General features: G+C 47.7%; 5 protein-coding genes across 5 annotated transcripts; 1 reads left to right on the top strand and 4 right to left on the bottom strand.

Moving 5' to 3' along the window:
- Nucleotides 1-79: 79 nt before the first annotated feature.
- DFJ58DRAFT_782163 (EF-hand) lies at nucleotides 80-1,538 on the bottom strand. Its single transcript, XM_041389825.1, has 8 exons — nucleotides 1,141-1,538; nucleotides 1,107-1,110; nucleotides 865-905; nucleotides 780-813; nucleotides 565-729; nucleotides 413-515; nucleotides 306-360; nucleotides 80-244 (listed from the first exon to the last, which is right to left on the bottom strand). Exons 1-8 carry the CDS (start codon nucleotides 1,375-1,377, stop codon nucleotides 224-226), a joined length of 660 nt encoding a protein of 219 aa, XP_041245123.1. The 5' UTR covers nucleotides 1,378-1,538; the 3' UTR covers nucleotides 80-223.
- A 1,845-nt stretch (nucleotides 1,539-3,383) lies between these two features.
- Nucleotides 3,384-7,075, bottom strand: DFJ58DRAFT_782165 (uncharacterized protein). Its single transcript, XM_041389826.1, has 8 exons — nucleotides 6,623-7,075; nucleotides 6,468-6,569; nucleotides 6,352-6,417; nucleotides 6,117-6,298; nucleotides 5,699-6,061; nucleotides 5,619-5,644; nucleotides 5,384-5,559; nucleotides 3,384-5,338 (listed from the first exon to the last, which is right to left on the bottom strand). Exons 1-8 carry the CDS (start codon nucleotides 6,754-6,756, stop codon nucleotides 3,796-3,798), a joined length of 2,592 nt encoding a protein of 863 aa, XP_041245124.1. The 5' UTR covers nucleotides 6,757-7,075; the 3' UTR covers nucleotides 3,384-3,795.
- Nucleotides 7,076-8,065: 990 nt separating this feature from the next.
- On the bottom strand, nucleotides 8,066-10,031 carry DFJ58DRAFT_782171 (ribosome biogenesis protein Nop16). The gene is made up of 4 exons (XM_041389827.1): nucleotides 9,732-10,031; nucleotides 9,488-9,548; nucleotides 8,796-9,181; nucleotides 8,066-8,556 (listed from the first exon to the last, which is right to left on the bottom strand). Exons 1-4 carry the CDS (start codon nucleotides 9,826-9,828, stop codon nucleotides 8,351-8,353), a joined length of 750 nt encoding a protein of 249 aa, XP_041245125.1. The 5' UTR covers nucleotides 9,829-10,031; the 3' UTR covers nucleotides 8,066-8,350.
- Nucleotides 10,032-10,218: 187 nt separating this feature from the next.
- On the top strand, nucleotides 10,219-11,801 carry DFJ58DRAFT_782173 (HAD-like protein). The gene is made up of 9 exons (XM_041389828.1): nucleotides 10,219-10,357; nucleotides 10,457-10,548; nucleotides 10,603-10,751; nucleotides 10,809-10,852; nucleotides 10,915-10,987; nucleotides 11,041-11,245; nucleotides 11,327-11,413; nucleotides 11,472-11,511; nucleotides 11,582-11,801. Exons 1-9 carry the CDS (start codon nucleotides 10,322-10,324, stop codon nucleotides 11,744-11,746), a joined length of 891 nt encoding a protein of 296 aa, XP_041245126.1. The 5' UTR covers nucleotides 10,219-10,321; the 3' UTR covers nucleotides 11,747-11,801.
- Nucleotides 11,802-12,406, bottom strand: DFJ58DRAFT_782174 (uncharacterized protein). Its single transcript, XM_041389829.1, has 3 exons — nucleotides 12,267-12,406; nucleotides 12,161-12,199; nucleotides 11,802-12,080 (listed from the first exon to the last, which is right to left on the bottom strand). The coding sequence occupies exons 1-3, from the start codon at nucleotides 12,315-12,317 to the stop codon at nucleotides 11,847-11,849; spliced, it is 324 nt and encodes a 107-aa protein (XP_041245127.1). The 5' UTR covers nucleotides 12,318-12,406; the 3' UTR covers nucleotides 11,802-11,846.
- Nucleotides 12,407-13,151: the final 745 nt, after the last annotated feature.

A 13,151-nucleotide genomic window follows, 5' to 3' on the forward strand; every position in this document is an offset into this window, starting at 1 on the left:
GCGCAGTTACACAGCATGTACACGGGTCCAAATTGGGTTTAAAACATGTACAAAGCATGCAGATTCCAAGTAGCACCAATTTTCATCACGCTGAAAGAATCAATATTATCTTTGGCGAGGCTCATTCATACATGCTGAGGGTTGCATATACATGAAATACCGTATTTCCAAGGCTATCATACATCTCCAATGTACATGACGAATACAGACGTGATTTATCACATTAAGGCGCACTCAGCGAGATCTGCAGTGTTCAACCAAGTCAGATGCGTGCGCCCCCCACTCCACAATATCGACTTGCTCACCTTCAAAAACCCTTCATAGTTAAGCTGAATCCAGCCGTCATTATCATGATCCGCCCTGAGTAGTCGTTAAGAATTGCGTGGCGTGGATGAATTTTGCCAAGTCATACCTTTGGAATGTTTCGGTCAAAGTCTTGACGGTCACACATGCCCTCACGAAGCGGTCGAAAGTAATACCAGGAGGGGGGCCATACGCACTAGGTGCAGCAGATGCTATCGAACAATTTAGATTTTTGGCTGCAAAAAAAAATGTTTCCAGTACCGTATCGGATTTCCAGTGCTTGCAACAAAGGGGGAGATAGGTTGTAACCAAAGTTACGGAGGGCTTCCGCAAGTTCACGTCCTTCGATGGAACCAGAATGATCTCTATCGAAGTGCTTGAAGACCCGTTGCCACTCCGCAATATACTTCCATAAGCCAGCAAATTCTAGACCACATCGGTGTCAGCGATAGTGGAGAATTTGATATATTATTTACCATTGAAGCCGATGGTTCCACTTCGATCGGTATCCTGCGGGAAGTTAAATGTTATTTTTTTTTTGCGGAATGAGGTTATACATACAAAGATATTCATGAGCATCTTCACCGTGTCGAGATCAAACTCTAAGCATGGTTTCAGTAACTAGTTAGAAAGGGGTCTATGGAAAGAGCCTAGTCCAGGCGGCTGCTGCCCTGGCAGGATCGCTAAATGTCCCGCCCGCCAGGATTCGCGATACGGGTATTGCCAATCGCAAGAAGCCATGACGTCAACAAGGGGCGCACTTACTTGTCCAATTTCCTAGTAGAGCAGAGCGGCAGCGCCAGTTGTAGCACGACTACTATCTGCAAGATTGCAGCACCACTTACCGTTTACCAGGGCATCCTGAAGTTCTGTGACGCTGAGAGCGCCCGATCGATCAGTATCAACGGCGCAGAACCACTGCCAGAGCTGAGGATCAGAACCGGCTGGGGGACCGTGTTGATGATTGTACGACCTGGGTTGGGAACCAGTGGGGTATCGACTGAGGTTTGACGAATAGGAACTAGCAGGGTTTGATGTATAGGCACTGGCAGGATTAGGGGTATAGTAAGACATTCCAGGCTAGATCTCTCGTCGACGATGACGGGGGTCAAGTAAAGAGTACACGTCGGATAAGATTCTACAGCATTGTGACTAGGTCACTGGATAAGTGGCTGTGCCAAGGCGCGCTCGTGATTTCGGTTTCTTTTACAATAGCTGTTGAAAATGTTCCGACAAGAGTCTGTTCAACGGGCAGCACCATTGATCTTCGCGAAGGTAAGTCATCCACCCGAAAACTGACTAGGACTACCACGATGGACGAATGAATTGTTATTAACATCTCTCAAATCAGTGAGTTTACCGCGGAGTCCGGGAATTGACATGTGGCATGGAAGTTGACGCCGTGTGACGGCTGGTGTCAACGGTGATATTGAGCATAAGCCAAGGCAAGGATCCAGGGACATCTGATGCTCAAGGTGGGAGATTCTCCCGTGAAGGTTCTAACCTGGCCGCGGCGAGGGTTATGCCAGAACGTTATGCCATCCCAAGTTGGGCTGGTTGTTTGATTTCGGGTCACTTATCAGACATTGATTGACAGCCAGCCTAGCCTGTGTATGGCGCGTGACGGGCGAATCCGGTTTGAATTGGAGAAGCTCAGTATAACTTACGTTCATTCGCACAAGAACTTTGTATGCCCAGATTAGGACCGAATCCACTTACATGTGTGCAGAACAGAGCCGCCTGAGTGAAGGTCCGGAGGGTATCTATCGGAGTCCTAAACGCGAATATCCCGACGGGCCTTGATACTTGACAGCGGGGATCTTCGCACAGAACATTGGTTCGGCGCAGTCCCAGACTATCCAGAGAGTGATTGTCATCGAAACAGCAACTTGGCCAACCAATAATCAAAGGCCCGAAGCTTCGAGCTTTCTGCTTCCCTCCGGTAGACTTCTAATTATTTCTGGCGCAAAGAGACAGAACAACCAAAGCTGTGCGGCAGTCCATGTTGCCGCATCCCGGATCCGTCCCCGACGCTGCGGTCGTCGTGCTGGTAAGTCAGCTCCACGGAATATTGACAACTTACTTGTGATATTACCCACCGAACCAGAAGCGCCTAACAGAACCCTGTAAGATAAAATTTACGGCATTTAGACATACAAAGCCCCGCTTCCACTGGCCGAAGTTCCGGAGATAGGAGTCCGTTTCGTAATGCTTAACTTTGATCAGAATCCGGATCGTATGGCTTGCCTTGTTCGAGTCCCCGTTAATTCAGGTAAACACCTCAGCGGCCTCGAGCTCTGTAACTGCCTTGACATACAAAGTTAAACCATCATGATGAAGGGGTAGGGTGATGGTTATTCCCTGGCATAGTACAAGGTTTATCCCCTCCATCACCCGACCCTGGCAAGCGTGCTTTCGTCACGAGGACTCCTAAGGAGCTCAATATTATCCTAGATATTAGCCAATCAGCCTAGAACTCTGACATCCGGCGGGTCATTTCCAATCTTATTATGCAAGCTTCCGGACTACAAGGGGGTAGAGGATGTCTTACGTATTCGCACTGTTCCTTTGTTGGGGAATGGAAGACTCGCCTGCGGGATTAATGTGTTGGAGACTTTGCGTTTTCAATAACAGTTGGCGGCCGTGTGTATTAAATTCGCTCAATATGCTGTTTATGAGCGATATATTTGGAATAGTACAAAAGAACATCGCACATTTTGTCAACCAGACGCGGCTCGGCTTCAGTAATAGGAAGCTCTAAGCGGCAGTTTGGAAGCGTACCATCGGAGACTCTGCCAAAGCCACACAATGTATTCGCCATGCTGTCGGAAACGAGCGTCTATGTCATAAAAAAATTTGAGGCTTTCACACCTACCGCGACGCAGACCGGCGGCCCATCAGGAATCGACAAGTTTGTTCCCAGCGTAATAAACGAAACATTCTTGAAGACTATGATGAAGTTGCAAGGTTTACTTGAGGCGCGCGTCGTCAATGCGCCTCTTCTTTTTTTCAGGTCCGCCACATTACTTGATCGGAGCCTACTCCCAACTGCTTCTAGCACGGATGATAGCATCAATGGCATGTACACAAATATTTATATGACCGACATATCTCCTCAGATCTTCTTCCCCATCAGATGACGTAGTCATCAAAAATTCATCCGATGATAATGTCATTAGAACCACCGATTTACATGTTCTGTGCATAATGATAATACATCTACGTACGTGTCTATGATAATGAATATTGTGGTAATCATTGGAGGGTCACTAGGTAATCGACGGGTATAAACAAAATCTAATACAATGCAACTCAAGTATCTATCCAGACAAATGATAAAGCGGTAATATATGGCTATGAAATGAATGTGAAGATGATGGATGCCTGAAGTAGCTCCATTGCGTGATGCAGAACTTAGAAATAATGAATCAAGATGACGACGCGATAACATGTGGTACGGTCATAAAAACGTACAGATCTGATAGTGTTTCATTAGTGGTAGAAGGTTTGGCAATCTGCTCCAGTAAAGATCACGCTAGGGTCAAGGTAACCACTACCAGGTCCAACTTGATGTTGGTACTGCGATGACCATGCATGAGGGCCACCAACCACACCAGGGCCAGTAGTGCTGTCGACAGAAAATGAGAATGGATCCAGATCACCGACCCCATTATAGAATGAATCATTCTCAGTTTTTAACGAGTGCTGGATAGGAGGGAGATGTTTTAATGATGAGAGTGTGTGAGGCGATCCAGAATCGGGTGGCGAGACACTGCGGTTTGTGGTTGCGTTACTCGTCATTGAACCCGACGTCGTGGGTGGCGTATAAGTAGTCCAGCTGCCACTACCATCATCGGTGAGAGCAGTGTTCGGAGCACTGTCTACCGGAGAGAAGGCAAGCGACAGAGGGGGAAGATGGGGACGAGACTGTCCGGCGGCTGACACAAGTGAGAGCGAACGAGGCGTCGTTCCCTGACCGCGAGCGGGCGGTGGCAGCGATGATTTGTTGATCATGTAAGGGGAACGATCCTGCGAACGTTGTCCTGAGTGATAAGCCTGAGCACGGTGATCCTCAAGATAATCACGCTGACGGTTGCGTTCACGACGGCGCTCATCATCACGAATGACCCGTGCCTCCCAAACCATGCGAACAGTCTTCTCTCGCTCCTGGCTATTGGCGTAGATCCAGCCAATCTCTCCTAGTGCACGCAGACACACGTCAACACCGTCCTCGGCGTCCATGTCCCAAGCAAGTCCATCTTCGCCTTTCAGATCACTATCTCCATCCTGATCGATATCGCTTTGTGCAAGTAGCAAAGCAGCATAGTAGCATCCGTCTCGGATGAGGCCGGCATCATGAGCGAAGAAACCGCTGGAAGGAACAGCAAGGTGCCGCTTCAAGATAGCGATGACGCGGGGAAGGGTTTGGCGACAACGGCGAGTAGCCTGGGAAAGCATGCGGCAAAGGGCGCGATCGGCCGGAGGGGAATGACCGTTTGAGTCAGGGCTGCCCTTGGTCTGCGCAACGATGCGCTGTCTCAAGGTTTCCCGGATGATGTTCAAGCACTCAAAGATGAACACTTGCCATCCGCTAACGAAACGCTCGACGTCTTCTCCACGCACAAGGCCGCCACCCACGGTGCCGATGCCGCCTGCTCCACGACGGAGAGACTCGAAGTCCTCCCAGCATCGCTCGAGACCATCCCAGATTTCTACGAGGGAGTCCTCGCGGATGGCAACACCAGCATCAGTGCGACGACGCGCACGAGGTCCAGTGAGCACTGCGTGAACGGCACGACAAACACCAGACACGGCGAGGGCGAGTGAAAAATAATGGGAAGAGAGGAGGTAAGAAAGCGAGGCTCGCGAGTGGCCGCGAGGATCCTGCAAGGAATTGAGAGGGAAATCGGACGACACTGGAGAAGTAGCAGTAGGCGAGGAGCGTGAAGAGGATGCAGAGGAAGTACTGCCAGATGCAGATGCAGAGTATTGAGGAGGGAGCGTGCTTTGGAATGCAACAAGGTCATCCTCATCACTGGGGATAATCAGAGAATGTCACTCAGAAATGGCATGTGCTTACAGATATAGCCGACCACCGCGTAAGGCAGTGCGGACACCTTCATGTATGTAGGCGTACCAGAAAACTCTGGCACGGACAAGTGCATCACAATAAGATCCTTGGCCACTGTGTAGCACGGAATGATTGGTCGGGCCGCAAAGTGTGTAAACTTGGGAAAGCGTCGCCTCGTACATAGTCTAAATAAGGACAATCAGTCAACACGATCCCATGTCGTCAGTTGAGCACTGGCACTTACTCCTCTGTCCATGACACTTTGGATGCCTGGTGACGAATACATCAGCTGAGGGCACGCTGGAATTATTGATGGATACATACCCTGAGTTAGTGGGAGGATGAGCAAGAGGACCCTGACACCATCCCAAGTCGGGTGTCGCAGCAGAGCATGAATGTCGATGAGATGTAGGATCTCCTTGATCATCGTCTCTACACGAAGAGTACGAGCACGACAGCTGGGGTCAGAGAAATCATCATCTCCGTCGGGAGAGAACTTGGGTCCGTCGGGTATAGTAGGGGAATGCGGCTCTACTTCCTCCTCAATACCAAATTCATTGACGCCAAATGAGGCAGCCCAAGTGACAAGTAACATCGCAATCATCTGACCCTCGATACTGAGAGTGGAGGTGCCCTTAATATGAGCAAAGTATCTTGATGTGAATTCAGTGGGTTCGATTATAGGACCTAGAAGAGGAAAAATTGGATCCGTGATAACCATGATGGCAAAATGAATTCTTACGTTGGATGCTGAATCTGCGGAAGAAAGATGAGCTAAGGAATTCCAGCTTCAGCAGGGGAATGATGCTCTGTCTGGGCGCGGCGATCCCCGCGGAGAGTGTGGTTTGGATCGTGGGGTTTGATCCTGTGGACATCGGAGAAGACGGGTTGGAATCGTCATCCGTAACTTTACCGTAGACAGCTCTAATTTTATTTAATTGAATGGGACTAATAGTGGGGGACAGATAATTACTCACTCCACCTGTTGTAGACGGCGGCCGCGTCTTAACAGTTTTACAGCTTTCACTTCAGCAAATTCGTCACTAAAGCAGACGCGATCAATTGTCGAACTGACAAGCTGAATGTTACGTACACGCATTTGATCCCACGCTCTTTACAGTTTGAGCATGAAAGCTGCTGCAGACCGCTTGTAGTAGTCTGGGTCATGGGGAGGTCTTTTAGGTCACATCGAACTCTATAAAATTTAACATAAATATATATCAAGAAAAATGAATGTTGAAAACATACCTTCGCATGCGGCAAGCTCCACAAGCGGAGAACTGTTGCCTGGAAGACTTTGGTTGACCAGCAGCTCGACGTGGGTATGGAGCGCTAGCGGCGGAGGCGCTTCTCGGAGTAGATGAAGACGCTCGTGGGGACATTGTGGTTGTCGTTGAGTAGATCAGGTGTTAAACTGTGAAGGAGAAGGAATTGATGACTTTAAAGGATCACAATGGTGGAATTTATAATAAGGACGGAAAAAGGCCGATATATGATGTATGAGGGTAAGGGAAGATTAAATATGGTTTGTTTGACGTCGATATGCGGAAGTTCGATTGGCAGTTCAGAAACACAGGATTAAAATGGCATAGCTGAAAGACACGAGAAAAGCGGATGTCGTAAGTCGAAGTCGATCTCTCGGGAACACCAGATTTGGGGTTTGCCCGTTTACCTTCGCTTGAACTTCTTCGTAAAAATCGCAATATTTGATGGCTGTACCTTCGGCGACCTGTGAGCGCAGACTCTCGTCATTTATAGTAGCGGATATGATCTATCACGAAACTTGGTCCAAGTTCAATGCTATCAGCCGACTAACCCAATGTTTCAAAGCACGAGGCCACCCGTGAATGGTAACTATCATCGCAATCAAACGTTGATCCCAAGCGGTTACAGGCGACTGCAACGTTTTCAAGGAGTCCTAAGCTTGTGTGCTGTCATATGGCTGTGTGTAGTAAATCTTGGTATTCAGATATCGATAGATTCAGGTTCATGATTGTCACATTGCGGTTACACAGGCACTGACCAGGCCTCGGTAATCGAACATTGTATTTCCCACCAATCGGAAAGAAATCCGTCCTAACCTGCCGGGAGATCAACCATGCCGCCCACTCACTAACTGAGCAACCCTGACAGATGTCTACGTACTTTTTGTATTCGGCGAGCTGCGAGCGCTGTTGTCATTGTTGATAGGCTCGGTCCTGGCCACTTCAAGTTTGCCGTTTTCGAAGGTCGAGACTCTTGCAAGGTGTCAATAACTTATCCAATTTCGAATTCCGACATGCCGGCTTTAATTAACTCAAGATCTCTGATTATTGGTTCCGTTCCAAGCTTTATGAGGCTTTATGATGCGGCAAGCTATGTTTTTCTATGATGGAAAATGATACTTATGACTCAAGCCAAGGCCCATACTCTTCAACATTGTCGGTGATACGCTCATGTCAAAAGCTTGTCCCTGAACAAACCATCATTGGCAGATTGGTAAATATATGCACACATGAAGATTCGAGGCGGCAGGGGACCTTTTCGTGACTTTGCGCCACACATTGAGGACATGAGCGGCCGCCTCGTGCTCTCTTGAGCCGTCGGGGATATCTTACATAACTCAAAGTATAGTAGTACTAGTACTAGTGATTTGCATTGTGATATCACCCCTGACCCTGCTTAACGAGATTCATTCAAGAAAACAGCATGGTGCATACTAGTCGAATACGTACAATCACTCTGGAACTTCGCTCCGATTGGGCGTACACAGCCTTGGGTATTTTCGAAGTTCCGGTGTGACGTATCATGACATATGTGACAGTCACAATGTACAGTTCTTAATATCGGGGTCGGTGCACTCCTCTTAACCGAGAGCTCGTTGCCGTACTTTGTAGTGCTGGAGAAGTAATATCTTGTAAATATCCACAGGAATTACAGACCTGTATTGCATTGTGAAGATGAGTCAGTCTGCGATGTGCCCACATAATATATCGGTCAGCAGAATGACTCCACCCCGCCCGCTTTTCTGACCGCCCTTTTTAGCTCACCCACTGTCTTTTGTTCAGGATTTAGACGGCGATCTCTTGTCATCCTTTCATAGTTATCGCCATATTTTTGGATTAAACGCGCCAGATATGATCTTTCTCCACATGACGAGTGCCGCGAAATTGCCCTGCCCGAGGCCGACAGTTCCTCTAACGCTGTTATTTCAAACAATCAGTAATCGAAAGATCTCGTATGTCATATGAACCATAAAGAAGCACTCGTGCCGTAGGCACCACAAAAATAAATCTAAGTACAACAGTCCAAAAACGTATGTCAATGTCCTCTCTAATTGAGATCATTTGACATCATACCAACATCATGGAAAATTGAATTCCGCGCCAGAAGGCATCGAACCACAAACCACTAGAACATTCATTTCAACAGCGGCACTCACCAACAATCGGATGTGTTGTTCCCTGCCCAGATGACGATGATAATCCTCGTGTATCAATCATGTCATTTGGAAGATTTGTTTTATTGAGACAACCAACCCATTCACCCATAATTTTTTCATCTACGTCCGTTTCTGGGAGCTCAGTGTTTTGTACAGAGTCTTGGATCTCCTCGAATTCAGGAACGTCGATTCGTATCACGGTACCGAATTCGTCTCGAATAATTCTTCCAAACCCTCTGGGGATAGTCGAGGGGCCAGACTTAACTGATTTAGGGGTAGCAGAGACTGAGCCAGCAACAGCTAAACCTTTTGGAGGGATTGATGTCCGCTCTGTTCCGCCCGATTGCGTGGGGGTCAAAGCGAACTGAAGTCCCAGTGCAGCATAACTGTAGGAAAAAAATTGTTCAGAGATTTAATCGACCGGTCAAAGAACCAATTCATTGAATTAATTGTGAGCCGCGGAGCTGGCGACAAGTCTCGCGGAGGTTGACAGGAATCAAAACGAGTTCCGCTAGGACAGTCGCCCACGTGGGACAACTCGTCTCAAAAATCATACCAGCCGAGTAGATAATCCTTAATCGCCCAAGTCTGGTGATCGGCGACGAAGCCCGCATCGCCGTAAGATTTGACAACTTCGAAAGCACCAGCCCCACCAGCAAAACAAGTTGAAATAGATGCGGGTATGAACTCACTTTTGGTGAACTGTCTTTGATTTATCCCAAGCGTGCTGCAAGGCTTTTGGACCTCGTATCACTAAAGATGAACTTCGTTAGCTAGGCCCATAGTCGGTCGCATTCAGAATCTTAAAAACCAATCAGGTATAGTGACAATAGTACAAGACGACTCGGATACAACAAACAAGGGAGTCGATGATCCGCGAACATCCGATCAACGCTCATGTTTCATGCAAATAACACGATATCAACGGAATCTCACCTGGCATCTTCTTCAGGAGCTTTTGTGCACGCCGTGAATGTGATACAGTTTTATGCGTTGATGATTTGGCTTTACGACGCTGCCGTGGATTAGCCATATTTGGTCTTGCAAGTTGGTAACGATAAGGGATACAGCTGAACGATTTGAATTGGCAGAGATGGAAGCTTCACAGTATCCCGAAGACGACGTTGCACAAGGAGTCAAGAAAGTAAGAGATATTTTCAAAGTCCGACCAACCGTGTAGAAGCATTAGCGATACCACAAATAGGTAGCCCCCTAGGCGAGTGTGGAAAAAGACATGTCGTCGTTCTGACAATTATGGCATTGACAACGACTGGCATCTACTGACATGGACACTTGATGAAAATGTTTCGCGAGACGTTCAAGAACTCAATTTTTGAGGATTTATGAACGTATGAACCGCCGGGATTAATAGTGATTATATATATGAACCGACGGTAACTTTCGTGCTCAGATGCCGTGATTTTCCCAGTTGATTGTCTGCAATTCGGTTTGACAACTTCCGTGTGCGGCAGCGGTCACAGTCGGTCGCCATTCCGTACGTAGAAGCCGCCGGGTTTGTTTAACCGATGTCTTCTCCTCACTTGAAGGCTATTGTTTTTGATGTAAGTCCCGACGCGAACAATGCCTGCGGTGCCGTCTGTTACTCGTCATAGTTGCTAATCATTGATCATCCCCGGGCGACTGCCCCCTGTGATTTATAGATTGGCGGCGTCGTCCTTCATAGCCCGTTCATTGCAATCGATGAGTTTGAGTCGGAGAAAGGCCTGCCAAAGGATTACCTGAATGTCTCGATGTCTGTTTTCCCAAGCTATGTTCATCTCTGTATTTCTGACTTTGCTGCGGGCAGGACCTCCCGAGGGCCCGGTAGTGCCTGGCAGAAGTTCGAACGTGGAGAGCTATCCCTCTTCTCATTTTACGAAGAGTTTGGACGTGACCTCTCTGACACAGACAATGGTAACAAATGGTACACGGAATACTGTGCTCGCAAAAAAATAGGTATGGCCTCATACTCGTACGTTTCTTGGGTAAATATTTTAATCTCTGTCGAATCAGAGTGCCCGACTTTACCTGTGATACTTGATATTGACGGCCGCGAGGTCAGTGCTGGAAATACCCGATGAACCGCTGCTCTGGTTACTAATCCCGCCAACGCCACAAGCTTTTTGGTAGGATGATGCGACAGACTACGGCCTATGATTGCCACATCCTACGCGCCATTCACCGGATAAGAGGTGATTCTATTGTATCACGGTACACTCCAATCATACTTAGTGCCTTGCGATAGCGTCGGGAAGATGGCTTATCATCGCTCTAACTAATAATTACTCGAAGCACATTACGGACTCTGCTTCTTCGACACCCCTGACTGCAGGACAACCTATGGGGGTTCCCGACTCGGAGTTGCGATTCTTGGGATGGGATGATAAAGAAAAGTTTCATCTCCGCGCGTTATTCGACGACTTCTGTGACTCCAGCGAGTTGGGCATGCGGTACGTTAGGAAAACCTTCAACTACTATCTTCACGACGTTCAGCGATAGTGTCACTTATACTGCTTTCAACCCATCAACAGGAAACCTGATCCCGAATTTTATCTTCTTGCCTGTCACCGAAATGGCATTCGCCCTGGAGAAGCCGTCTTCCTTGATGATATAGGAATGTAAGGACTGTTCCTATCGCGTTCCTAGTGGAGTGCTCTTACTTCTAACCGTCAACAGGAACTTGAAGGCCGCACGCGCTCTTGGCATGGGACCATCCGTAAGTCGCGTATTCTAAGTACATGTGATCCGTACATGCGTCCGCGGCTGCATTATCTTTAGCGGCTTAGACATGCGGCGTCAACGACAAATCCTGGCAAACTGTCCTGACGAGTCTTCTTTCAGATGTTCCGATAGGTGGCACTCTTAATGCAGTCAAGCAATTAGAAAGGAAATTAGGCATCGACCTTACTAGTGACCTTGACCGTGACAACACAACATCTGCTAAACTTTGAAAGCCATGGCTACAGTTTGGTGGTATCACAATTTGTATTGACGCCTCCGCGGAGGATTTAGATGATCACAAATTTATATTCTGGGCGGCCGCATTCTACATTAAATGAAATAGTGGTATTTCAAAGGGCGGTATGTGTCTATAATTGCGGGACATTCAGAACGGCTTGTCCGAAGCAGGTGTTTTGTCCTCGTAGTAATTCCCAATCTAAAGTTGTATCCGTCACGCGCAAGATTTGAACAATGAGCAGGATGAATGTACATGATAACATAGAACCTCACCAGCGGAATATTTACGAGAAAACCCTTTTTCACAACCGGGGTAACAGACAATAACTATTTGGTGAATCAGAGAAAGATAAGAGGAAGCAGCGCTATCTAGACGCACGAAGAGAGCAGCGGGTACCGGCACCCACGCCCCATATGCCTAGCGTCGGTCCCCACCGTTTGGCCAGCTGAATCACGTCAAAAGCAAGCATCAATAACTGGACCTTGGTCTCAATAACAGGAAACGATACACACAGTGCTGGCAAAACGAGCTGGCGGGGTCGGTTGGAATGATACACGGGCCATGGTCTAATGGATAAGTAATGAGAATGGCAAGGCCTGGCTCTGAAGGTGATTGATGCGCTGCGAACTCGGGCAAGAGCGGAGAATCAGAAAAACGCCACCACGTGACTTCACTCAACACGTTCAGCCAAATAAAATATTCAAATTTCACATTCAACGTGCATTAAGTGCAGCCTGTCTCCTATTGGTAAGTACGGCGCGTTGCTGCGGAGGATACAATATCTGTGATACGCGTACGTGGCTGCAGCGCACACTGGTAGTGGTGATAGCCATGGGTTCAGACATTCAGAAGACGGATCTGACTCTATAAATGCTAACGTCGATGCCGAGCAATTCTTCCACACCCGAGCACCTGCTCCTCTTGCCCTCAAGTTCTTGTGATCACACCGAGATCTTGCACGATTGTTAGAGACAGAAGGTTTTATACTGTGTACACTACAAATCTACAGTCGACCATTGATACCATCACACCACAACTGGCCAATGGTCTGCAAGGGTCTGCCCTAGGTGATTCATTAAAATTGGGAAACTGAACACATGAAATAGTTCTACACACTGAGTACAATACAACCGCATCAAGTGTCACAGGAACGTTCACCAGATATTTTTTTTAATATTACTTACAAAAGATGATGGCCGTGGCCGTGCGGCTGAACTGTTCCAATTCTAACTCCGGGAACTAAGCTCAAAACATGGGAGATATCATGGAGCTCAGGCTCTGCAATTGGACTAGTGCAGAAGCTTTATTATGGAAAGGCCATTGAATTCAGATAACAGAGAATTCACTCACTCTGACAAATAGAACACCAAGCAAGGTTAATATACGGCGCCACAAAC

The sequence above is a fragment of the Suillus subalutaceus genome, assembly GCF_016647625.1.
Source record: "Suillus subalutaceus strain FC151 chromosome Unknown DFJ58scaffold_38, whole genome shotgun sequence".
Lineage (NCBI taxonomy): Eukaryota > Fungi > Basidiomycota > Agaricomycetes > Boletales > Suillaceae > Suillus > Suillus subalutaceus.